This window comes from Oncorhynchus kisutch, linkage group LG13, assembly GCF_002021735.2.
Source record: "Oncorhynchus kisutch isolate 150728-3 linkage group LG13, Okis_V2, whole genome shotgun sequence".
In the NCBI taxonomy this organism is placed as follows: domain Eukaryota; kingdom Metazoa; phylum Chordata; class Actinopteri; order Salmoniformes; family Salmonidae; genus Oncorhynchus; species Oncorhynchus kisutch.
Window position 1 is genome coordinate 3,747,086 of NC_034186.2, and position 27,195 is coordinate 3,774,280.

Genomic DNA, 27,195 nt, shown 5'->3' on the forward strand with positions numbered 1-27,195 from the left:
AGCTGAGTTCAGGGAATCTGTGTGTTTGAGAGTGTGATCTGGAGAGTGAGCTGAGTTCAGGGGATCTATGTGTTTGAGAGTGTGAGTTGGAAGCAGACATTACCGTTTTAGTCATTTTAGTTAACATTGAAAGCATCCAGAAAATTCATACACAAAAATATATCTATACAATATATATACAGTGCCTTGCGAAAGTATTCGGCCCCCTTGAGCTTTGCGACCTTTTGCCACATTTCAGGCTTCAAACATAAAGATATAAAACTGTATTTTTTTGTGAAGAATCAACGACAAGTGGGACACAATCATGAAGTGGAACGACATTTATTGGATATTTCAAACTTTTTTAACAAATCAAAAACTGAAAAAGTGGGCGTGCAAAATTATTCAGCCCCTTTACTTTCAGTGCAGCAAACTCTCTCCAGAAGTTCAGTGAGGATCTCTGAATGATCCAATGTTGACCTAAATGACTAATGATGATAAATACAATCCACCTGTGTGTAATCAAGTCTCCGTATAAATGCACCTGCACTGTGATAGTCTCAGAGGTCTGTTAAAAGCGCAGAGAGCATCATGAAGAACAAGGAACACACCAGGCAGGTCCGAGATACTGTTGTGAAGAAGTTTAAAGCCGGATTTGGATACAAAAAGATTTCCCAAGCTTTAAACATCCCAAGGAGCACTGTGCAAGCGATAATATTGAAATGGAAGGAGTATCAGACCACTGCAAATCTACCAAGACCTGGCCGTCCCTCTAAACTTTCAGTTCATACAAGGAGAAGACTGATCAGAGATGCAGCCAAGAGGCCCATGATCACTCTGGATGAACTGCAGAGATCTACAGCTGAGGTGGGAGACTCTGTCCATAGGACAACAATCAGTCGTATATTGCACAAATCTGGCCTTTATGGAAGAGTGGCAAGAAGAAAGCCATTTCTTAAAGATATCCATAAAAAGTGTTGTTTAAAGTTTGCCACAAGCCACCTGGGAGACACACCAAACATGTGGAAGAAGGTGCTCTTGTCAGATGAAACCAAAATTGAACTTTTTGGCAACAATGCAAAACGTTATGTTTGGCGTAAAAACAACACAGCTCACCACCCTGAACACACCATCCCCACTGTCAAACATGGTGGTGGCAGCATCATGGTTTGGGCCTGCTTTTCTTCAGCAGGGACAGGGAAGATGGTTAAAATTGATGGGAAGATGGATGGAGCCAAATACAGGACCATTCTGGAAGAAAACCTGATGGAGTCTGCAAAAGACCTGAGACTGGGACGGAGATTTGTCTTCCAACAAGACAATGATCCAAAACATAAAGCAAAATCTACAATGGAATGGTTAAAAAATAAACATATCCAGAATGGCCAAGTCAAAGTCCAGACCTGAATCCAATCGAGAATCTGTGGAAAGAACTGAAAACTGCTGTTCACAAATGCTCTCCATCCAACCTCACTGAGCTCGAGCTGTTTTGCAAGGAGGAATGGGAAAAAATGTCATTCTCTCGATGTGCAAAACTGATAGAGACGTACCCCAAGCGACTTACAGCTGTAATCACAGCAAAAGGTGGCGCTACAAAGTATTAACTTAAGGGGGCTGAATAATTTTGCACGCCCAATTTTTCAGTTTTTGATTTGTTAAAAAAGTTTGAAATATCCAATAAATGATTGTGATTGTGTCCCACTTGTTGTTGATTCTTCACAAAAAAATACAGTTTTATATCTTTATGATTGAAGCCTGAAATGTGGCAAAAGGTCGCCAAGTTCAAGGGGGCCGAATACTTTCGCAAGGCACTGTATATATATATAGATTTTATATTTTTTTCATTATTTTTTTCCCTACTGTTTGGACAAAAAAACGCTCAAAAACTTCAATGCTAGAAAAATCCCTGCATACAGGGAGTCTGAATGATATAGCTCTTCATCATGTCTCCCCACGGCCAACTCCCAAACACACACACAGTTCAAGACAACGTATTCCGTATTTAGAGCCATGATTTCAGATTGCTCAAGTGAACAGAAAACCTGTTTTTCTTTGAAAAACAGATAACGCAACACCTCACGGGCACAACGCCTCTCCCCTCCCCTCTCCCCTATTTAAACCTAGATGTTTTGTGTGTATGTATTGATACGTAGGCTGCAGTATGTGTGACATTTTAACATCTCTCAATTCAATTCAATTCAATTCAAGGGCTTTATTGGCATGGGAAACATGTGTTAACATTGCCAAAGCAAGTGAGGTAGATAATATATAAAGTGAGTATATAAAGTGAAATAAACAATAAAAATGAACAGTAAACATTACACATACAGAAGTTTCAAAACAATAAAGACATTACAAATGTCATATTATATATATACCGTGTTTTAACAATGTACAAATGGTAAAGGACACAAGATAAAATAAATAAGCATAAATATGGGTTGTATTTACAACGGGGTGTGTTCTTCACTGGTTGCCCTTTTCTCGTGGCAACAGGTCACAAATCTTGCTGCTGTGATGGCACACTGTGGAATTTCACCCAGTAGATATGGGAGTTTATCAAAATTGGGGTTGTTTTTGAATTCTTTGTGGATCTGTGTAATCTGAGGGAAATATGTGTCTCTAATATGGTCATACATTTGGCAGGAGGTTAGGAAGTGCAGCTCAGTTTCCACCTCATTTTGTGGGCAGTGAGCACATAGCCTATCTTCTCTTGAGAGCCATGTCTGCTTACGGCGGCCTCTCTCAATAGCAAGGCTATGCTCACTGAGTCTGTACATAGTCAAAGCTTTCCTTAAGTTTGGGTCAGTCACAGTGGTCAGGTATTCTGCCACTGTGTACTCTCTGTTTAGGGCCAAATAGCATTCTAGTTTGCTCTGTTTTTTTGTTAATTCTTTCCAATGTGTCAAGTAATTATCTTTTTGTTTTCTCATGATTTGGTTGGGTCTAATTGTGCTGCTGTCCTGGGGCTCTGTAGGGTGTGCTTGTGTTTGTGAACAGAGCCCCAGGACCAGCTTGCTTAGGTGACTCTTCTCCAGGTTCATCTCTCTGTAGGTGATGGCTTTGTTACGGAAGGTTTGGGAATCGCTTCCTTTTAGGTGGTTGTAGAATTTAACGTCTCTTTTCTGGATATTGATAATTAGTGGGTATCGGCCTAATTCTGCTCTGCATGCATTATTTGGTGTTCTACGTTGTACACGGAGGATATTTTTGCAGAATTCTGCATGTCTCTCTCTTTCTACTCTCTCTGTCTCTCTCTCTCTTTCTACTCTCTCTCTGTCTCTCTGTCTTTCTACTCTCTCTCTTTCTCTCTCTCTCTCTCTCTCTTTCTACTCTCTCTCTGTCTCTCTCTCTTTCTACTCTCTCTTTCTACCCTCTCTCTGTCTCTGTCTCTCTCTTTCTACTCTCTCTCTGTCTCTGTCTGTCTGTCTGTCTGTCTGTCTGTCTGTCTGTCTGTCTGTCTGTCTGTCTGTCTGTCTGTCTCTCTCTCTCTGTCTCTCTCTGTCTTTCTACTCTCTCTCTTTCTCTCTCTTGCTCTCTTTCTACTCTCTCTCTGTCTCTCTTTCTTTCTACTCTCTCTCTTTCTACCCTCTCTCTGTCTCTGTCTCTCTCTTTCTACTCTCTCTGTCTCTGTCTCTCTCTTTCTACTCTCTCTGTCTCTGTCTGTCTGTCTGTCTGTCTGTCTGTCTGTCTGTCTGTCTGTCTGTCTGTCTGTCTGTCTGTCTGTCTGTCTGTCTGTCTGTCTGTCTGTCTGTCTGTCTGTCTGTCTGTCTGTCTGTCTGTCTGTCTGTCTGTCTGTCTGTCTGTCTGTCTGTCTCTCTCTCTCTCTGTCTCTCTCTCTCTCTCTCAATACACCAGACACTTTCAGACCTCCAAAGGTCCAGAGCGTCTGTCTTGTCACAGTCCAGTGCCCAGCTCTGTATGTCTGAGTGACAGCTCAGTCAGTTGGGAGAGCAGCTCCAAGCCTCCGAAGGATCTCTGAGCCTTTTAGTGTGTTCTGCCAGGCAGAGAGACTTCCCGCCTGGATCTCTGAGCCTTGTAGTGTGTTCTGCCAGGCAGAGAGACTTCCTGCCAGGTGCTGACGCCTGCCTCTGTCTGTCTGTCTGTCTGTCTGTCTCTCTCTCTGGTGCCATTGCCAAAGCAGGTTAAGCAAATACTCAACAAAAGTGAAATAAACAATCCAAATTAACAGTAAACATTACACTAACAAAAGTTCCAAATGAATAAATGAATAAAACATTTCAAATGACATATTATGTCTATGTACACATATATATATATATATATACAGTGTTGTAACAATGTACAAATGGTTAATATTATAAATCATTTTGCACGCCCAATTTTTCAGTTTTTGATTTGTTAAAAAAGTTTGAAATATCCAATAAATGTCGTTCCACTTCATGATTGTGTCCCACTTGTTGTTGATTCTTCACAAAAAAATACAGTTTTATATCTTTATGTTTGAAGCCTGAAATGTGGCAAAAGGTCGCAAAGTTCAAGGGGGCCGAATACTTTCGCAAGGCACTGTGTATATATATATATATACAGTGTTGTAACAATGTACAAATGGTTAATGGTACACAAGGGAAAATAAATCAACATAAATATGGGTTGTATTTACAATGGTGTTTGTTCTTCACTGGTTGACCTTTTCTTGTGGTAACAGGTCACACATCTTGCTGCTGTGATGGCACACTGTGGTATTTCACCCAGTAGATATGGGAGTTCATTAAAATTGGGTTTATTTTTTAATTATTTGTGCCGTACCAGGCAGTGATGTAACCTGTCAGGATGCTCTCGATGGTGCAGCTGAAAAAGGACCTGAGACCCCTTTACAAATCTTTTCAGTCTCATGAGGGGGAATAGGCTTTGTCGTGCCCTCTTCACGAATGTCTTGGTGTGTTTGTTGGTGATGAAGCTCACAACCTGCTCCACTGCAGCCCCGTCGATGAGAATGGGGACGTACTCGGTCCTCCATTTCCGGTTGTCCACAATCATCTCCTTTGTCTTGATCACGTTGAGGGAGAGGTTGTTGTCATGGCACCACATAGCCAGGTCTCTGGCCTCCTTCCTATAGGCTGTCTCATCGTTGTCGGTCAGTAACAGTGGTTAGGTATTCTGCCACTGTGTACTCTCTGTTTAGGGACAAATAACATTCTAGATTGCTCTGTTTTTTTGTGTAAATTATTTTCAATGTGTCAAGTAATTATCTGTTTGTTTTCTCATTATTTGGTTGGGATTAATTGTGCTGCTGTCCTGGGGCTCTGTAGGGTGTGTTTGTGTTTGTGAACAGAGCCCCAGGACCAGCTTGCTTAGGGGACTCTTCTCCGGTTCATCTCTCTGTAGGTGATGGCTTTGTTATGGAAGGTTTGGGAATCGCTTCCTTTTAGGTGGTTGTAGAATTTAACAGCTCTTTTCTGGATTTTGATAATTAGTGGGTATCGGCCTAATTCTGCTCTGCATGCATTATTTGGTGTTCTACGTTGTACACGGGGGGATATTTTTGCAGAATTCTGCGTGCAGAGTCTCAATTTGTGTTTGTCCCATTTTGTGAAGTCTTGGTTGGTGAGCGGACCCCAGACCTCACAACCATAAAGGGCAATGGGCTTTATGACTGATTCAAGTATTTTAAGCCAGATCCTAATTGGTATCTTGAATTTTATGTTCCTTTTGATGGCATAGAAGGCCCTTCTTGCTTTGTCTCAGATCGTTCACAGCTTTGTGGAAGTTACCTGTTGGTGCTGATGTTTAGGACAAGGTATGTATCGTTTGTGTGCTCTAGGGCAACGGTGTATAAATGGAATTTGTATTAATGGTCTTGGCAACTGGACATTTTATAATAAGAGCTGCTACACTAAGAGCTGCTACACTAAGAGCTGCTACACTAAGAGCTGCTACACTAAGAGCTGCTACACTAAGAGCTGCTACACTAGGAGCTGCTACACTAAGAGCTGCTACACTAAGAGCTGCTACACTAAGAGCTGCTACACTAAGAGCTGCTACACTAGGAGCTGCTACACTAGGAGCTGCTACACTAGGAGCTGCTACACTAAGAGCTGCTACACTAGGAGCTGCTACACTAGGAGCTGCTACACTAAGAGCTGCTACACTAGGAGCTGCTACACTAAGAGCTGCTACACTAAGAGCTGCTACACTAAGAGCTGCTACACTAAGAGCTGCTACACTAAGAGCTGCTACACTAAGAGCTGCTACACTAAGAGCTGCTACACTAAGAGCTGCTACACTAGGAGCTGCTACACTAGGAGCTGCTACACTAAGAGCTGCTACACTAGGAGCTGCTACACTAGGAGCTGCTACACTAAGAGCTGCTACACTAGGAGCTGCTACACTAAGAGCTGCTACACTAAGAGCTGCTACACTAGGAGCTGCTACACTAAGAGCTGCTACACTAAGAGCTGCTACACTAAGAGCTGCTACACTAAGAGCTGCTACACTAAGAGCTGCTACACTAAGAGCTGCTACACTAAGAGCTGCTACACTAAGAGCTGCTACACTAAGAGCTGCTACACTAGGAGCTGCTACACTAAGAGCTGCTACACTAAGAGCTGCTACACTAAGAGCTGCTACACTAAGAGCTGCTACACTAAGAGCTGCTACACTAAGAGCTGCTACACTAAGAGCTGCTACACTAAGAGCTGCTACACTAAGAGCTGCTACACTAAGAGCTGCTACACTAAGAGCTGCTACACTAAGAGCTGCTACACTAAGAGCTGCTACACTAAGAGCTGCTACACTAAGAGCTGCTACACTAAGAGCTGCTACACTAAGAGCTGCTACACTAAGAGCTGCTACACTAAGAGTGTATAAATGAGCAGACTGTAATCAGGCTGAGTTACATTTGTGACCTTGTGACAGGGCAAGGTAGAGAAGGACAGACACACACACACACACACACACACACACACACACACACACACACACACACACACACACACACACACACACACACACACACACAAACAACACACAACAGACACACTCTCTCTCTTTTTGTCTCTCTCTCTCTCTAATAAAAACGACACATTACAATTCCTTGTTAACAATTCTCCTGGAGCGACCATGCTGCTCCTCCTCTCCCCGACTGTTAAGAGACCTGGATCAAGCTCTCCCTAAAATAAGCCCTAGTCAAGAGAGAGTTTCACAGAGAAAGCCCTGGTTTCAAAGAGCCATAGTACTGCTTTAATGCGAATTCAGCCCCTCACACACACACACACACACACACACACAGACGAAGAAGAGAAAAAGACACCAACTTTGAACAGTTGTTCTGGAGCGAGTCTGTGTCCGAGTCCCAAATGGCACCCTATCCCCTATATAGTGCTTCACTTTTAACGATAAGAGCCCTGGGCCCTGGTACACTACGAAGGGGATAGGTTTCCATTTGAGACATCTCTGTCTTCATTCAGGACTCCCGAATCCAGGGATAGAAGGGGATACAGTGTGTATTGTTAGAGCTACAGCCGCTCTAAGCTACCAGAAAAGCATCTCATCCACTCACAATACATCATCCAAATCTCATTACAACATAGCAGTGGATTTACACTGAACTGCTATGAACGGGGAGTCTTCTACATCTTCTCCTCATGGGGGAAGTGGTGAGATAGTGAGGGAGCGCTTTGTTGGTTACAAAAAAAACATTCTCTAAATCAAGTCCATATGGCACCCTATCGCCTATTATAGTGTACGACTAGCCTATGGGGCTCTGGTCAAAAGTAAATCAGGTCCCAGCTGAGATGCTGCTCAGTGTGATTCGCTGAAGAATTATCAGACTGGGTTGTGTGTCTGATGGTGTGCTGTAAGTCTGATGGTGTGCTGTCTGTCTGATGGTGGGTTGTCTGTTTGATGGTGGGTTGTCTGTTTGATGGTGTGTTGTCTGTTTGATGGTGTGTTGTCTGTTTGATGGTGTGTTGTCTGTTTGATGGTGTGCTGTCTGTCTGATGGTGTGCTGTCTGTCTGATGGTGTGCTGTCTGTCTGATGGTGTGTGCTGTCTGTCTGATGGTGTGTGCTGTCTGTCTGATGGTGTGTGCTGTCTGTCTGATGGTGTGTTGTCTGTCTGATGGTGTGTGCTGTCTGTTTGATGGTGTGTTGTCTGTTTGATGGTGTGTTGTATGTCTGATGGTGTGTGCTGTCTGTTTGATGGTGTGTTGTCTGTTTGATGGTGTGTTGTCTGTTTGATGGTGTGCTGTCTGTCTGATGGTGTGCTGTCTGTTTGATGGTGTGTTGTCTGTTTCATGGTGTGTTGTCTGTTTGATGGTGTGCTGTCTGTCTGATGGTGTGTGCTGTCTGTCTGATGGTGTGTGCTGTCTGTCTGATGGTGTGTTGTCTGTCTGATGGTGTGTTGTCTGTCTGATGGTGCGTTGTCTGTTTGATGGTGCGTTGTCTGTTTGATGGTGTGTTGTCTGTTTGATGGTGTGTTGTCTGTTTGATGGTGTGCTGTCTGTTTGATGGTGTGCTGTCTGTCTGATGGTGTACTGTCTGTCTGATGGTGTGCTGTCTGTTTGATGGTGTGCTGTCTGTCTGATGGTGTGTGCTGTCTGTTTGATGGTGTGTGCTGTCTGTCTGATGGTGTGGGTTGTCTGTTTGATGGTGTGCTGTCTGTCTGATGGTGTGCTGTCTGTCTGATGGTGGGTTGTCTGTTTGATGGTGGGTTGTCTGTTTGATGGTGTGCTGTCTGTCTGATGGTGTGCTGTCTGTCTGATGGTGGGTTGTCTGTTTGATGGTGTGCTGTCTGTCTGATGGTGTGCTGTCTGTTTGATGGTGTGCTGTCTGTTTGATGGTGTGCTGTCTGGCTGATGGTGTGTTGTCTGTCTCATGGTGTGCTGAATGTTTGATGGTGTGCTGTCTGTCTGATGGTGTGCTGTCTGTTTGATGGTGTGCTGTCTGTCCGATGGTATGTGTCTGTCTGATGGTGTGTTGTCTGTCTGATGGTGTGCTGTCTGTTTGATGGTGTGCTGTCTGTTTGATGGTGTGTTGTCTGTCTGATGGTGTGTTGTCTGTTGAATGGTGTGTTGTCTGTCTGATGGTGTGTTGTCTGTTGAATGGTGTGTTGTCTGTTTGATGGTGTGTTGTCTGTTTGATGTGTGCTGTCTGTCTGATGGTGTGTTGTCTGTCTGATGGTGTGCTGTCTGTTTGATGGTGTGTTGTCTGTTTGATGGTGTGTTGTCTGTCTGATGGTGGGTTGTCTGTTTGATGGTGTGCTGTCTGTCTGATGGTGTGCTGTCTGTTTGATGGTGTGCTGTCTGTCTGATGGTGTGTTGTCTGTCTGATGGTGTGTTGTCTGTTTGATGGTGTGTTGTCTGTCTGATGGTGTGTTGTCTGTCTGATGGTGTGTTGTCTGTCTGATGGTGTGTGCTGTCTGTTTGATGGTGTGTTGTCTGTTTGATGCTGTGTTGTCTGTCTGATGGTGTACTGTCTGTCTGATGGTGTACTGTCTGTCTGATGGTGTGTGCTGTCTGTCTGATGTTGTGTGCTGTCTGTCTGATGGTGTGTGTTGTCTGTTTGATGGTGTGTTGTCTGTTTGATGGTGTGCTGTCTGTCTGATGGTGTGCTGTCTGTCTGATGGTGGGTTGTCTGTTTGATGGTGGGTTGTCTGTTTGATGGTGTGCTGTCTGTCTGATGGTGTGCTGTCTGTCTGATGGTGTGCTGTCTGTCTGATGGTGTGTGCTGTCTGTCTGATGGTGTGTGTGCTGTCTGTCTGATGGTGTGTGCTGTCTGTCTGATGGTGAGTGCTGTCTGTCTGATGGTGTGTTGTCTGTCTGATGGTGTGTGCTGTCTGTTTGATGGTGTGTTGTCTGTTTGATGGTGTGCTGTCTGTCTGATGGTGTGTTGTCTGTCTGATGGTGTGTGCTGTCTGTTTGATGGTGTGTTGTCTGTTTGATGGTGTGTTGTCTGTTTGATGGTGTGCTGTCTGTCTGATGGTGTGCTGTCTGTCTGATGGTGTGCTGTCTGTTTGATGGTGTGATGTCTGTCTGATGGTGTGTGCTGTCTGTCTGATGGTGTGTTGTCTGTCTGATGGTGTGTTGTCTGTCTGATGGTGCGTTGTCTGTTTGATGGTGCGTTGTCTGTTTGATGGTGTGTTGTCTGTTTGATGGTGTGTTGTCTGTTTGATGGTGTGCTGTCTGTTTGATGGTGTGCTGTCTGTCTGATGGTGTACTGTCTGTCTGATGGTGTGCTGTCTGTTTGATGGTGTGCTGTCTGTCTGATGGTGTGTGCTGTCTGTCGGATGGTGTGTGCTGTCTGTCTGATGGTGTGGGTTGTCTGTTTGATGGTGTGCTGTCTGTCTGATGGTGTGCTGTCTGTCTGATGGTGGGTTGTCTGTTTGATGGTGGGTTGTCTGTTTGATGGTGTGCTGTCTGTCTGATGGTGTGCTGTCTGTCTGATGGTGGGTTGTCTGTTTGATGGTGTGCTGTCTGTCTGATGGTGTGCTGTCTGTTTGATGGTGTGCTGTCTGTTTGATGGTGTGCTGTCTGGCTGATGGTGTGTTGTCTGTCTCATGGTGTGCTGAATGTTTGATGGTGTGCTGTCTGTTTGATGGTGTGCTGTCTGTCTGATGGTGTGCTGTCTGTTTGATGGTGTGCTGTCTGTCCGATGGTATGTGTCTGTCTGATGGTGTGTTGTCTGTCTGATGGTGTGCTGTCTGTTTGATGGTGTGCTGTCTGTTTGATGGTGTGTTGTCTGTCTGATGGTGTGTTGTCTGTTGAATGGTGTGTTGTCTGTTTGATGGTGTGTTGTCTGTTTGATGTGTGCTGTCTGTCTGATGGTGTGTTGTCTGTTTGATGTGTGCTGTCTGTCTGGTGGTGTGTTGTCTATCTGATGGTGTGCTGTCTGTTTGATGGTGTGTTGTCTGTTTGATGGTGTGTTGTCTGTCTGATGGTGGGTTGTCTGTTTGATGGTGTGCTGTCTGTCTGATGGTGTGCTGTCTGTTTGATGGTGTGCTGTCTGTCTGATGGTGTGTTGTCTGTCTGATGGTGTGCTGTCTGTTTGATGGTGTGTTGTCTGTCTGATGGTGTGTTGTCTGTCTGATGGTGTGTTGTCTGTCTGATGGTGTGCGCTGTCTGTTTGATGTTGTGTTGTCTGTTTGATTCTGTGTTGTCTGTCTGATGGTGTACTGTCTGTCTGATGGTGTACTGTCTGTCTGATGGTGTGCTGTCTGTTTGATGGTGTGCTGTCTGTCTGATGGTGTGTGCTGTCTGTCTGATGGTGTGTGCTGTCTGTCTGATGGTGTGTGTTGTCTGTTTGATGGTGTGTTGTCTGTTTGATGGTGTGCTGTCTGTCTGATGGTGTGCTGTCTGTCTGATGGTGGGTTGTCTGTTTGATGGTGGGTTGTCTGTTTGATGGTGTGCTGTGTGTCTGATGGTGTGCTGTCTGTCTGATGGTGCGTGCTGTCTGTTTGATGGTGTGCTGTCTGTTTGATGGTGTGTTGTCTGTTTGATGGTGTGCTGTCTGTCTGATGGTGTGTTGTCTGTCTGATGGTGTGCTGTCTGTTTGATGGTGTGCTGTCTGTTTGATGGTGTGCTGTCTGTCTGATGGTGTGCTGTCTGTCTGATGGTGTGTTGTCTGTCTGATGGTGTGCTGTCTGTTTGATGGTGTGCTCTCTGTTTGATGGTGTGCTGTCTGTCTGATGGTGTGTGTTGTCTGTCTGATGGTGTGTGCTGTCTGTCTGATGGTGTGTTGTCTGTCTGTCTGATGGTGTGTTGTCTGTCTGATGGTGTGCTGTCTGTCTGATGGTGTGTGCTGTCTGTTTGATGGTATGTTGCCTGTTTGATGGTGTGCTGTCTGTCTGATGGTGTGTTGTCTGTCTGATGGTGTGTGCTGTCTGTTTGATGGTGTGTTGTCTGTTTGATGGTGTGTTGTCTGTCTGATGGTGTGCTGTCTGTCTGATGGTGGGTTGTCTGTTTGATGGTGGGTTGTCTGTTTGATGGTGTGCTGTCTGTCTGATGGTGTGCTGTCTGTCTGATGGTGTGTGCTGTCTGTTTGATGGTGTGCTGTCTGTTTGATGGTGTGTTGTCTGTTTGATGGTGTGCTGTCTGTCTGATGGTGTGTTGTCTGTCTGATGGTGTGCTGTCTGTTTGATGGTGTGTTGTCTGTTTGATGGTGTGCTGTCTTTCTGATGGTGTGCTGACTGTTTGATGGTGTGCTGTCTGTCTGATGGTATGTGTCTGTCTGATGGTGTGTTGTCTGTCTGATGGTGTGCTGTCTGTTTGATGGTGTGTTGTCTGTTTGATGGTGTGCTGTCTGTCTGATGGTGTGCTGTCTGTCTGATGGTGTGCTCTCTGTTTGATGGTGTGCTGTCTGTCTGATGGTGTGTGCTGTCTGTCTGATGGTGTGTGCTGTCTGTCTGATGGTGTGTTGTCTGTCTGTCTGATGGTGTGTTGTCTGTCTGATGGTGTGATGTCTGTCTGATGGTGTGTGCTGTCTGTTTGATGGTATGTTGCCTGTTTGATGGTGTGCTGTCTGTCTGATGGTGTGTTGTCTGTCTGATGGTGTGTGCTGTCTGTTTGATGGTGTGTTGTCTGTTTGATGGTGTGTTGTCTGTCTGATGTGTGCTGTCTGTCTGATGGTGTGTTGTCTGTTTGATGTGTGCTGTCTGTCTGGTGGTGTGTTGTCTATCTGATGGTGTGCTGTCTGTTTGATGGTGTGTTGTCTGTTTGATGGTGTGTTGTCTGTCTGATGGTGGGTTGTCTGTTTGATGGTGTGCTGTCTGTCTGATGGTGTGCTGTCTGTTTGATGGTGTGCTGTCTGTCTGATGGTGTGTTGTCTGTCTGATGGTGTGCTGTCTGTTTGATGGTGTGTTGTCTGTTTGATGGTGTGTTGTCTGTCTGATGGTGTGTTGTCTGTCTGATGGTGTTTTGTCTGTCTGATGGTGTGTGCTGTCTGTTTGATGTTGTGTTGTCTGTTTGATTCTGTGTTGTCTGTCTGATGGTGTACTGTCTGTCTGATGGTGTACTGTCTGTCTGATGGTGTGCTGTCTGTTTGATGGTGTGCTGTCTGTCTGATGGTGTGTGCTGTCTGTCTGATGGTGTGTGCTGTCTGTCTGATGGTGTGTGTTGTCTGTTTGATGGTGTGTTGTCTGTTTGATGGTGTGCTGTCTGTCTGATGGTGTGCTGTCTGTCTGATGGTGGGTTGTCTGTTTGATGGTGGGTTGTCTGTTTGATGGTGTGCTGTCTGTCTGATGGTGTGCTGTCTGTCTGATGGTGCGTGCTGTCTGTTTGATGGTGTGCTGTCTGTTTGATGGTGTGTTGTCTGTTTGATGGTGTGCTGTCTGTCTGATGGTGTGTTGTCTGTCTGATGGTGTGCTGTCTGTTTGATGGTGTGCTGTCTGTTTGATGGTGTGCTGTCTGTCTGATGGTGTGCTGTCTGTCTGATGGTGTGTTGTCTGTCTGATGGTGTGCTGTCTGTTTGATGGTGTGTTGTCTGTTTGATGGTGTGCTGTCTTTCTGATGGTGTGCTGACTGTTTGATGGTGTGCTGTCTGTCTGATGGTGTGCTGTCTGTCTGATGGTGTGCTCTCTGTTTGATGGTGTGCTGTCTGTCTGATGGTGTGTGTTGTCTGTCTGATGGTGTGTGCTGTCTGTCTGATGGTGTGTTGTCTGTCTGTCTGATGGTGTGTTGTCTGTCTGATGGTGTGCTGTCTGTCTGATGGTGTGTGCTGTCTGTTTGATGGTATGTTGCCTGTTTGATGGTGTGCTGTCTGTCTGATGGTGTGTTGTCTGTCTGATGGTGTGTGCTGTCTGTTTGATGGTGTGTTGTCTGTTTGATGGTGTGTTGTCTGTCTGATGGTGTGCTGTCTGTCTGATGGTGGGTTGTCTGTTTGATGGTGGGTTGTCTGTTTGATGGTGTGCTGTCTGTCTGATGGTGTGCTGTCTGTCTGATGGTGTGTGCTGTCTGTTTGATGGTGTGCTGTCTGTTTGATGGTGTGTTGTCTGTTTGATGGTGTGCTGTCTGTCTGATGGTGTGTTGTCTGTCTGATGGTGTGCTGTCTGTTTGATGGTGTGTTGTCTGTTTGATGGTGTGCTGTCTTTCTGATGGTGTGCTGACTGTTTGATGGTGTGCTGTCTGTCTGATGGTATGTGTCTGTCTGATGGTGTGTTGTCTGTCTGATGGTGTGCTGTCTGTTTGATGGTGTGCTGTCTGTCTGATGGTGTGTGCTGTCTGTTTGATGGTGTGTTGTCTGTTTGATGGTGTGCTGTCTGTCTGATGGTGTGCTGTCTGTCTGATGGTGTGCTCTCTGTTTGATGGTGTGCTGTCTGTCTGATGGTGTGTGCTGTCTGTCTGATGGTGTGTGCTGTCTGTCTGATGGTGTGTTGTCTGTCTGTCTGATGGTGTGTTGTCTGTCTGATGGTGTGCTGTCTGTCTGATGGTGTGTGCTGTCTGTTTGATGGTATGTTGCCTGTTTGATGGTGTGCTGTCTGTCTGATGGTGTGTTGTCTGTCTGATGGTGTGTGCTGTCTGTTTGATGGTGTGTTGTCTGTTTGATGGTGTGTTGTCTGTCTGATGGTGTGTGCTGTCTGTCTGATGGTGTGTGCTGTCTGTCTGATGGTGTCTTGTCTGTCTGATGGTGTGTGCTGTCTGTAAACATTGACTGTCATGAGAAGTAGAGAGTAATGGTTCTAGACTCAATTCCCTTCATACGGCACCAACTCTGTCATTCTGACGTGACAAGGCAAACACATTATTCACTTGAATTTCTCTAGCAATGTGCTGCTCATCATGAACAGAGAGGAGACCACCAGTAAACAATAAGGAGGAGAGGAGAGGAGAGGAGAGGAGAGGAGAGGAGAGGAGAGGAGAGGAGAGGAGAGGAGAGGAGAGGAGAGGAGAGGAGAGGAGGAGAGGAGAGGAGAGGAGAGGAGAGAGAAGAAGATGGAGGGGAGAGGAGAAGAGGAGGGGAGAGGAGAAGATAGAGAGGAGGGGAGAGATAAGATGGGGAGGATTTGATGAGGTGGGGGAGGATTTGATGAGGTGGGGGAGGAGAGGATGAGGTGGGGGAGGAGAAGAGGATGAGGTGGGGGAGGAGGAGAAGAGGATGAGGTGGGGGAGGAGGAGAAGAGGATGAGGTGGGGGAGGAAGAGAAGAGGATGAGGTGGGGGGGAGGAGAAGAGGATGAGGTGGGGGAGAGGAGAAGAGGATGAGGTGGGGGAGGAGAAGAGGATGAGGTTGGGGAGGAGAAGAGGATGAGGTGGGGGAGGAGAAGAGGATGAGGTGGGGGAGGAGGAGAAGGGGATGAGGTGGTGGAGGAGGAGAAGAGGAGGTGGTGGGGGAGGAGGAGAAGAGGATGAGGTGGGGGAGGAGGAGGAGAAGAAGATGAGGGGGAGGAGGAGAAGAGGAGGTGGTGGGGGAGGAGGAGAAGAGGATGAGGTGGGGGAGGAGGAGGAGATGAGGTGGGGGAGGAGAAGAGGATGAGAGGAGTAGGGAGAGAACAGTGGTAGGAATCTTCCTAGGCCTGTCAGCGTTTCAGAGGTGTCTTCTTTGAACACCATGTCAGCTAAAGCCCCAAAGGCAGAACCAGGGCACACGGAGGCTCAACTGAACCGGTATGAACAGGTAACACATGCATGAATAAAAACACGTGTATGCTTTGCACATGGCAGACACAGAGAAGGATGATCCACCTACACTTCAGTAACTCCAAATGATAACCTGAAATGCTTCCAGAACAGAGCAGCGTGTGTCACCACATTATGAGTAGAGGTCGACCGATTAATCGGAATGGCCGATTAATTAGGGCCGATTTCAAGTTTTCAAAACAATCGGATTTTGCCGATTGATTTATTTATATTTTTACAACTTTATTTAATCTTTATTTAACTAGGCAAGTCAGTTAAGAACACATTCTTATTTTCAGTGACGGCCTAAGAACGGTGGGTTAACTGCCTTGTTCAGGGGCAGAACGACAGATTTTCACCTTGTCAGCTCGGGGGATCCAATCTTGCAACCTTACAGTTAACTAGTCCAACGCAATAACGACCTGCCTCTCTCTCGTTGCACTCCACAAGAGACTGACTGACTGCCTGTTACGCGAATGCAGTAAGCCAAGGTAAATTGCTAGCTAGCATTAAACTTACCTTATAAAAAACAATCAATCATAATCACTAGTTAACTACACATGGTTGATGATATTACTAGATATTATCTATCGTGTCCTGTGTTGCATATAATCTGACTGAGCATACAAGTATCTAAGTATCTGACTGAGCGGTGGTAGGCAGAGGCAGGCGCGTAAGCATTCATTCAAACAGCACTTTCGTGCGTTTTGCCAGCAGCTCTTCGTTGTGAGTCAAGCATTGCGCTGTTTATGACTTCAAGCCTATCAACTCCCGAGATGAAGCTGGTGTAACCGAAGTGAAATGGCTAGCTAGTTAGCGCACGCTAATAGTGTTTTAAACGTCACTCACTCTGAGGTTTGGAGTAGTTGTTCCCCTTGCTCTGCATGGGTAACGCTGCTTCTAGGGTGGCTGTTGTCATTGTGTTCCTGGTTCGAGCCCAGGGAGGAACGAGGAGAGGGACGGAGGCTATACTGTTACACTGGCAATACTAAAGTGCCTATAAGAACATCCGATAGTCAAAGGTTAATGAAAGACAAATGGTATAGAGAGAAATAGTCCTATAATTTCTATAATAACTACAACCTAAAACTTCTTACCTGGGAATATTGAAGACTCAAGTTAAAAGGAACCACCAGCTTTCATATGTTCTCATGTTCTGAGCAAGGAACTCAAATGTTAGCTTTCTTACATGGCACATATTGCACTTTTTAACCAAATTGAACATGTTTCATTATTTATTTGAGGCTAAATTGATTTTATTGATGTATTATATTAGGTTAAAATAAGTGTTCATTCAGTATTGTTGTAATTGTCATTATTACAAATAAATAAATAAAAAATTGGCAGATTAATCGGTATCGGTATCGGCCGACCTCTAGTTATGAGACCACAAGTCAAACAGAACCAGGTCACCGCGTAATGAGACCACAAGTCACACAGAACCAGGTCACCACGTAATGAGACCACAAGTCAAACAGAACCAGGTCACTGCGTAATGAGACCACAAGTCAAACAGAACCAGGTGGTTATTACATCAGGTGATGCAGGTGATGCAGGAAACCCATTTGAACATCTCAGGGGTGGATGGGAAGGTACTCCGTCTGCTCACTGTGATTGATGGAGTGACAGAGACTAAATGTAGCGAGTCAGTGACTGCTTGACGGTGGAGCAGTAGTGTGATGCCTCCGATACCTACCTGATAGGTGTTGTCAAAGCTGTCATACATGAACCTCGTGATCAGAGACGTCTTGCCAACTACAAGAGGAGAGAGAGAGAGAGAGAGAGAGAGAGAGAGAGAGAGAGAGAGAGAGAGAGAGAGAGAGAGAGAGAGAGAGAGACAATGTGTTAGCTTCTGTAACACAGAGAGAGAGAGAAAGAAATAAAGTAGTCTACTATATAGGGAATAGGGCTCCGTTTGGGATGCAGATATCTTCATCTGTGTAGGGAAGTTAACATGTTACACGTGGTTAGAGAGGATGAGATGCTTGAGGACTTTTTAAATTTCATATAATTATCTTCTTTCAGCATTTGCCAACAAAACAAAGTAGGTTTTTATAGGTTTGCAATATAAACATGTTCACAGAGCTATTAGAAGCCCCCCGAGTGTCAGAGGCTGTTCTCGTGCAACAGTCCAAACAAGCTGCTCTCCGAGTTCTCCAACGGTCCCCACTCAGAACTAAAAGGTCATCAGTGGTTCAAGGGTACTCGAGGAACGAACACATCCTCCAAAAGTATTCCTCCAGTGCACGCACACACACACACACGCACGCGCACACACACGCACACACACGCACACACACACACACGCACACACACGCACGAAAGCACACACCCTGGGGGGGGGGGGGGGGGTTTGGCGGCAGCTCAGATGTAAACAGAGAGGAAAAAGCCTGGTTTTGCTCCAGTTGAGGAAGCCGGCATAACGAGGAGAAGCTCTTGTCCAGAAGTCATTTAAATGCTAATTTCCCCAAAGACACAAGAGCGTTTGATTCCACACCGAAAGGGATTTAAATGAATGGGGCTCATAAGGCCTGGTAGACAGCTTCTGTGTGAATACAGAGTATTCCCTATTGACCTACAGAGAGCCCTGTGGGCCAGAGTATTCCCTATTGACCTACAGAGAGCCCTGTGGGCCAGAGTATTCCCTATTGACCTACAGAGAGCCCTGTGGGCCAGAGTATTCCCTATTGACCTACAGAGAGCCCTGTGGGCCAGAGTATTCCCTATTGACCTACAGAGAGCCCTGTGGGCCAGAGTATTCCCTATTGACCTACAGAGAGCCCGGTGGGCCCTGGTCAAAACAGGGCACTACACACCCAGTCTGTAATACCTACAGTGCCGACAGAAAGTATTCATACCCCTTGACTTATTCCACATTTTGTTGTGTTACAGCCTGAATTTAAAATGTATAAAATGAGGAATTTTGGGGGGTCACTGGCCCACACAAAATACAATATAATATCAAAGTGGTTTTTACAAATGAATTTAAGAAATGAAAAGCTGAAATGTCTTGAGTCCATAAGTATTTATCCCCCTTTGTTATGAAAGACTTAAACAAGTCACATAATAAGTTGCAATAATTGTGTTTAACATGATTTTTTAAATGACTACCTCATATCTGTACCCTACACATACAATTATCAGTAAGCTCCCACAATTGTGCAGTGAATTTCAAACACAGATTCAACAACAAAGACACACATCTATGGTAAGAACTGAAAATGGTTCTCTAACAATGATCAACAACCAATTTGACAGAGATTGAAGAATGTTGAAAAGAATAATGAGCAATGTGGAAAGCTCTTAGATACTTACCCAGAAAGCCTCACAGCTGTAATCGTTGCCAAATGTGCTTCCACAAAGTATTGACTCAAGGATCTGAATACAAACAGTTGAAGTCGGAAGTTTACATACACTTAGGTTGGAGTCATTAAAACTCGTTTTTCAACCACTCCACCAATGTCTTGTTAACAAACTATAGTTTTGGCAAGTGGGTTAGGACATCTACTTTGTGTATGACACAAGTCATTTTTCCAACAATTGTTTACAGACAAATTATTTCACTTATAATTCACTGTATCACAATTCCAGTGGGTCAGAAGTTTACATACACTAAGTTGACTGTGCCTTTAAACAGCTTTGAAAATTCCAAAAAATGATGTCATGGCTTTAGAAGCTTCTGATAGGCTAATTGACTTAATTTGAGTCATTTGGAGGTGTACCTGTGGATGTATTTCAAGGCCTACCTTCAAACTCAGTGCCTCTTTGCCTGACATCATGGGAAAAATCTAAAGAAATCAGCCAAGATCTCAGAAAATAAATTATAGACCTCCACAAGTCTGATTCATTCTTGGGAGCAATTTCCAAACACCTGAAGGTACCACGTTCATCTGTGCAAACAATAGTACGCAAGTATAAACACCATGGGACCACGCAGCCATCATACCGCTCAGGAAGGAGACGCATTCTGTCTTCTAGAGATGAACGTACTTTGGTGCGAAAAGCGCAAATCAATCCCAGAACAACAGCAAAGGACCTTGTGAAGATACTGGAGGAATCAGGTAAAAGAATATCTATATCCACAGTAAAACGAGTCCTATATCGACATAACCTGAAAGGCCACTCCGCAAGGAAGAATCCACTGCTCCAAAACCGCCATAAAAAAGCCAGACTACGGTTTGCAACTGCACAAAATCAAATCAAATTTTATTTGTCACATACACATGGTTAGTAGATGTTAATGCGAGTGTAGCGAAATGCTTGTGCTTCTAGTTCCGCCAATCAGTAATAACAAACGAGTAATCTAACCTAACAAGTCCACAACAACTATCTTATACACACAAGTGTAAAGGGATGGAGAATATGTACATAAAGATATATGAATGAGTGATGGTACAGAACGGCATAGGCAAGATACAGTAGATGGTATCGATTACAGTATATACAGTGGGGCAAAAAAGTATTTAGTCAGCCACCAATTGTGCAAGTTCTCCCACTTAAAAAGATGAGAGAGGCCTGTAATTTTCATCATAGGTACCCAAAACGTCACTGCTCTAGAGGAGATCTGCATGGAGGAATGGGCCATAATACCAGCAACAGTGTGTGAAAACCTTGTGAAGACTTACAGAAAACGTTTGACCTCTGTCATTGCCAACAAAGGGTATATAACAAAGTATTGAGATAAACTTTTGTTATTGACCAAATACTTATTTTCCACCATAATTTGCAAATAAATTCATGAAAAATCCTACAATGTGATTTTCTGGATGTTTTTTTCTCATTTTGTCTGTCATAGTTGAAGTTTACCTATGATGAAAATTACAGGCCTCTCTCATCTTTTTAAGTGGGAGAACTTGCACAAGTGGTGGCTGACAATACTTTTTTGTCCCACTGTATATATGAGATGAGTAATGTAGGGTATGTAAACATTATATAAAGTGGCATAGTTTAAAGTGACTGGTGATACATTTATTACATCAATTTTTCCATTATTAAAGTGGCTGGAGTTGAGTCAGTGTGTTGGCAGCAGCCACTCAATGTTAGTGATGGCTGTTTAACAGTCTGATGGCCTTGAGATAGAAGCTGTTTTTCAGTCTCTCGGTCCCTGCTTTGATGCACCTGTACTGACCTCGCCTTCTGGATGATAGCGTGGTGAACAGGCAGTGGCTCGGGTGGTTGTTGTCCTTGATGATCTTTATGGCCTTCCTGTGACATTGGGTGGTGTAGGTGTCCTGGAGGGCAGGTAGTTTGCCCCCGGTGATGCGTTGTGCAGACCTCACTACCCTCTAGAGAGCCTTACGGTTGTGGGCGGAGCAGTTGCCGTACCAGGCGGTGATACAGCCCAATAGGATGCTCTCGATTGTGCATCTGTAAAAGTTTGTGAGTGCTTATGTTGACAAGCCGAATTTCTTCAGCCTCCTGAGGTTGAAGAGGTGCTGCTGCGCCTTCTTCACCACGCTGTCTGTGTGGATGGACCAATTCAGTTTGTCTGTGATGTGTACGCCGAGGAACTTAAAACTTACTACCCTCTCCACTACTGTCCCGTCAATGTTGATAGGGGGGTGCTCCCTCTGCTGTTTCCTGAAGTCCACGATCATCTCCTTTGTTTTGTTGACATTGAGTGTGAGGTTATTTTCCTGACACCACACTCCTAGGGCCATCACCTCCTCCCTGTAGGCCGTCTCGTCGTTGTTGGTAATCAAGCCTACCACTGTAGTGTCGTCTGCAAACTTGATGATTGAGTTGGAGGCGTGCATGGCCACGCAGTCATGGGTGAACAGGGAGTACAGGAGAGGACTCAGAACGCGCCCTTGTGGGGCCCCAGTGTTGAGGATCAGCGGGGTGGAGATGTTATTGTTATCTACCCTCACTACCTGGGGGCGGCCCGTCAGGAAGTCACCCAGTTGCACAGGGCGGGGTCGAGACCCAGGGTCTCGAGCTTGATGATGAGTTTGGAGGGTACTATGGTGTTAAATGCTGAGCTGTAGTCGATGAACAACATTCTCACATAGGTATTCCTCTTGTCCATATGGGTTAGGCCAGTGTGCAGTGTGGTTGTAATTGCGTCGTCTGTGGACCTATTGGGGCGGTAAGCAAATTGGAGTGGGTCTAGGGTGTCAGGTAGGGTGGAGGTGATATGGTCCTTGACTAGTCTCTCAAAGCACTTCATGATGACAGAAGTGAGCGCTACGGGGCGGTAGTCGTTTAGCTCAGTTACCTTAGCTTTCTTGGGAACAGGAACAATGGTGGCCCTCTTGAAGCATGTGGGAACAGCAGACTGGGATAAGGATTGATTGAATATGTCCGAAAACACACCAGCCAGCTGGTCTGCGCATGCTCTGAGGACGCGGCTGGGGATGCCGTCTGGGCCTGCAGCCTAACGAGGGTTAACACGTTTAAATGTTTTACTCACGTCGGCTGCAGTGAAAGAGAGTCTGCAGGTTTTGATTGCGGGCCGTGTCAGTGGCACTGTATTGTCCTCAAAGCGAGCAAAGAAGTTGTTTAGTCTGTCTGGGAGTAAGACATCCTGGTCGGTGACGGGGCTGGTTTTCTTTTTGTAATCCGTGATTGATTGTAGACCCTGCCACATACCTCTTGTGTCTGAGCCGTTGAATTGTGACTCTACTTTGTCTCTATACTGACGCTTAGCTTGTTTGATTGCCTTGCGGAGTGAATAGCTACACTGTTTGTATTCGGTCATGTTTCCGGTCACCTTACCCTGATTAAAAACAGTGGTTCGCGCTTTCAGTTTCAAGCGAATGCTGCCATCAATCCACGGTTTCTGGTTTGGGAATGTTTTAATAGTTGCTGTGGGTACGACATCGCCGATGGAGAAATGTCCTCTGGTCTGATATAACTGTTTGGCCATAATGACCTTCGTTGTGTTTGGAGGAAAAAGGGTGATGCTTAAAAGCCGAAGAACACCATCCCAACAGTGAAGCACGGGAGTGGCAGCATCATGTTGTGGGGGTGCTTTGCTGCAGGAGGGACTGGTGCACTTCACAAAATAGATGGCTTCATGAGGTAGGAAAATTATGTGGATATATTGAAGCAACATCTCAAGACATCAGTCAGGAAGTTAAAGCTTGGTCGCAAATGAGTTTCCAAATGGACAATGACCCCAAGCAGACTTCCAAAGTTGTGGCAAAATGGCTTAAGGACAAAAAGTCACGGTATTGGAGTGGCCATCACAAAGCCCTGACCTCAATCCTATAGAAAATTTGTGGGCAGAACTGAAAAAACATGTGCCTGCAAGGAGACCTACAAACTTGTCTCAGTTTCATCAGCTCTGTCATGAGGAATGGGCCAACATCCACCCAACTTATTGTGGTAAGCTTGTAGAAGGCTACCCGAAACGTTTGACCCAAGTTAAACAATTTAAAGGTAATGCTACCAAATACTAATTGAGTATATGTAAACTTCTGACCCACTGGGAATGTGATGAAAGAAATAAAAGCTTAAATAAATCGCTGGTTGAAAACAGTTTTCTGCCCCTCCCAAAAGATAGAATTTGTAGATAATTGGCCCTCTTTCTGGGACTCACCCACAAACAGGACCAAGCCTGACCTGCTGAGGAGTGACGGACTCCATCCTAGCTGGAGGGGTGCTCTCATCTTATCTACCAACATAGACAGGGCTCTAACTCCTCTAGCTCCACAATGAAATAGGGTGCAGGCCAGGCAACAGGCTGTTAGCCAGCCTGCCAGCATAGTGGAGTCTGCCACTAGCACAGTCAGTGTAGTCAGCTCAGCTATCACCATTGAGACCGTGTCTGTGCCTCGACCTAGGTTGGGCAAAACTAAACATGGCGGTGTTCGCCTTAGCAATCTCACTAGGATAAAGACCACCTCCATTCCTGTCATTATTGAAAGAGATCATGATACCTCACATCTCAAAATAGGGCTACTTAATGTTAGATCCCTTACTTCAAAGGCAATTATAGTCAATGAACTAATCACTGATCATAATCTTGATGTGATTGGCCTGACTGAAACATGGCTTAAGCCTGATGAATTTACTGCGTTAAATGAGGCCTCACCTCCTGGCTACACTAGTGACCATATCCCCCGTGCATCCCGCAAAGGCGGAGGTGTTGCTAACATTTACGTTAGCAAATTTCAATTTACCCCAAAAAAATGACGTTTTCGTCTTTTGAGCTTCTAGTCATGAAATCTATGCAGCCTACTCAATCACTTTTTATAGCTACTGTTTACAGGCCTCCTGGGCCATATACAGCGTTCCTCACTGAGTTCCCTGAATTCCTATCGGACCTTGTAGTCATAGCAGATAATATTCTAATCTTTGGTGACTTTAATATTCACATGGAAAAGTCCACAGACCCACTCCAAAAGGCTTTCGGAGCCATCATCGACTCACTGGGTTTTGTCCAACATGTCTCTGGACCCACTCACTGTCACAGTCATACGCTGGACCTAGTTTTGTCCCATGGAATAAATGTTGTGGATCTTAATGTTTTTCCTCATAATCCTGGACTATTGGACCACCATTTTATTACGTTTGTAATTGCAACAAATAATCTGCTCAGACCCCAACCAAGGAACATCAAAAGTCGTGCTATAAATTCACAGACAACACAAAGATTCCTTGATGTCCTTCCAGATTCCCTCTGTCTACCCAAGGACGCCAGAGGACAAAAATCAGTTAACCACCTAACTGAGGAACTCAATTTAACCTTGCGCAATACCCTAGATGCAGTTGCACCCCTAAAAACTAAAAACATTTCTCATAAGAAACTAGGTCCCTGGTACACAGAAAATACCCGAGCTCTGAAGCAAGCTTCCAGAAAATTGGAACGGAAATGGCACCACACCAAACTGGAAGTCTTCCGACTAGCTTGGAAAGACAGTACCGTGCAGTACCGTAGAGCCCTTACTGCTGCTCGATCATCCTATTTTTCTAACTTAATTGAGGAAAATAAGAACAATCCGAAATTCCTTTTTGATACTGTCGCAAAGCTAACTAAAAAGCAGCATTCCCCAAGAGAGGATGACTTTCACATTAGCAGTGATAAATTCATGACCTTCTTTGAGGAAAAGATTATGATTATTAGAAAGCAAATTACGGACTCCTCTTTAAATCTGCGTATTCCTTCAAAGCTCAGTTGTCCTGAGTTTGCACAACTCTCCCAGGACCTAGGATCAACAGAGAGTGTTTTAGTACTATATCTCTTGACACAATGATGAAAATAATCATGGCCTCTAAACCGTCAAGCTGCATACTGGACCCTATTCCAACTAAACTACTGAAAGAGCTGCTTCCTGTGCTTGGCCCTCCTATGTTGAACATAATAAATGTCTCTCTTTCCACCGGATGTGTACCAAACTCACTAAAAGTGGCAGTAATAAAGCCTCTCTTGAAAAAGCCACACCTTGACCCAGAAAATATAAAAAACTATCGGCCTATATCGAATCTTCCATTCCTCTCAAAAATTTTAGAAAAGGCTGTTGCGCAGCAACTTACTGCCTTCCTGAAGACAAACAATGTATACGAAATGCTTCAGTCTGGTTTTAGACCCCATCATAGCACTGAGACGGCACTTGTGAAGGTGGTAAATGACATTTTAATGGCACCGGACCGAGGCTCTGCATCTGTCCTCGTGCTCCTAGACCTTAGTGCTGCTTTTGATACCATCGATCACCACATTCTTTTGGAGAGATTGGAAACCCAAATTGGTCTACACGGACAAGTTCTGGCCTGGTTTAGATCTTATCTGTCGGAAAGATATCAGTTTGTCTCTGTGAATGGTTTGTCCTCTGACAAATCAACTGTAAATTTCGGTGTTCCTCAAGGTTCCGTTTTAGGACCACTATTGTTTTCACTATATATTTTACCTCTTGGATGTTATTCGAAAACATAATGTTAACTTTTACTGCTATGCGGATGACACACAGCTGTACATTTCAATGAAACATGGTGAAGCCCCAAAATTGCCCTTGCTAGAAGCATGTGTTTCAGACATAAGGAAGTGGATGCCTGCAAACTTTCTACTTTTAAACTCGGACAAAACAGAGATGCTTGTTCTAGGTCCCAAGAAACAAAGAGATCTTCTGTTGAATCTGACAATTAATCTTAATGGTTGTACAGTCGTCTCCAATAAAACTGTGAAGGACCTCGGCGTTACTCTGGACCCTGATCTCTCTTTTGAAGAACATATCAAGCCCATTTCAAGGACAGCTTTTTTCCATCTACGTAACATTGCAAAAATCAGAAACTTTCTGTCCAAAAATGATGCAGAAAAATTAATCCATGCTTTTGTCACTTCTAGGTTAGACTACTGCAATGCTCTACTTTCCGGCTACCCGGATAAAGCACTGAATAAACTACATAAATAAAACTATATATACCTTGGCCTAAACATCAGCGCCACAGGTTCACAACGCTGTGAACGATCTGAGAGACAAGGTAAGAAGGGCATTCTATGCCATCAAAAGGAACATAAATTTCAACATACCAATTAGGATTTGGCTAAAAAATACTTGAATCAGTCATAGAGCCCATTGCCCTTTATGGTTGTGAGGTCTGGGGTCCGCTCACCAACCAAGACTTCACAAAATGGGACAAACACCAAATTGAGACTCTGCATGCAGAATTCTGCAAAAATATCCTCTGTGTACAACGTAGAACACCAAATAATGCATGCAGAGCAGAATTAGGCCGATACCCACTAATTATCAAAATCCAGAAAAGAGCCGTTAAAATCTATAACCACCTAAAAGGAAGCGATTCCCAAACCTTCCATAACAAAGCCATCACCTACAGAGAGATGAACCTGGAGAAGAGTCCCCTAAGCAAGCTGGTCCTGGGGGTCTGTTCACAAACACAAACACACCCTACAGAGCCCCAGGACAACAGCACAATTAGACCCAACCAAATCATGAGGAAACAAAAAGATAATTACTTGACACATTGGAAATAATTAACAAAAAAACTGAGCAAACTAGAATGCTATTTGGCCCTACACAGAGAGTACACAGCGGCAGAATACCTGACCACTGTGACTGACACAAAATTAAGGAAAGCTTTGACTATGTACAGACTCAGTGAGCATAGCCTTGCTATTGAGAAAGGCCGCCGTAGGCAGACATGGCTCTCAAGAGAAGACAGGCTATGTGCTCACTGCCCACAAAATGAGGTGAAAACTGAGCTGCACTTCCTAACCTCCTGCCCAATGTATGACCATATTAGAGAGACATATTTCCCTCAGATTACACAGATCCACAAAGAATTCGAAAACGAATCCCATTTTGAAAAACTCCCATATCTACTGGGTGAAATTCCACAATGTGCCATCACAGCAGCAAGATTTGTGACCTGTTGCCACGAGAAAAGGGTAACCAGTGAAGAACAAACACCATTGTAAATACAACCCATATTTATGCTTATTTATTTTATCTTGTGTCCTTTAACCATTTGTACATTGTTAAAACACTGTATATATATATATAATATGACATTTGTAATGTCTTTATTGTTTTGAAACTTCTGTATGTGTAATGTTTACTGTTCATTTTTATTGTTTTTCACTTTATATATTCACTTTATATATTATCTACCTCACTTGCTTTGGCAATGTTAACACATGTTTCCCATGCCAATAAAGCCCTTGAATTGAATTGAATTGATATCA

At 44.6% G+C, this 27,195-nt stretch overlaps 1 protein-coding gene across 1 annotated transcript in view; it reads right to left on the reverse strand.

Annotated features, from left to right (window-relative positions):
- Positions 1 to 27,195, reverse strand: part of LOC109883970 (ras-related protein Rab-6B) — a 157,666-nt gene that overhangs the window by 94,340 nt on the left and 36,131 nt on the right. Inside the window, exon 2 of the mRNA XM_031838181.1 lies at positions 17,245 to 17,303. Coding sequence (XP_031694041.1) covers positions 17,245 to 17,303 — 59 coding nt within the window. The remainder of the gene's footprint in view (positions 1 to 17,244; positions 17,304 to 27,195) is intronic.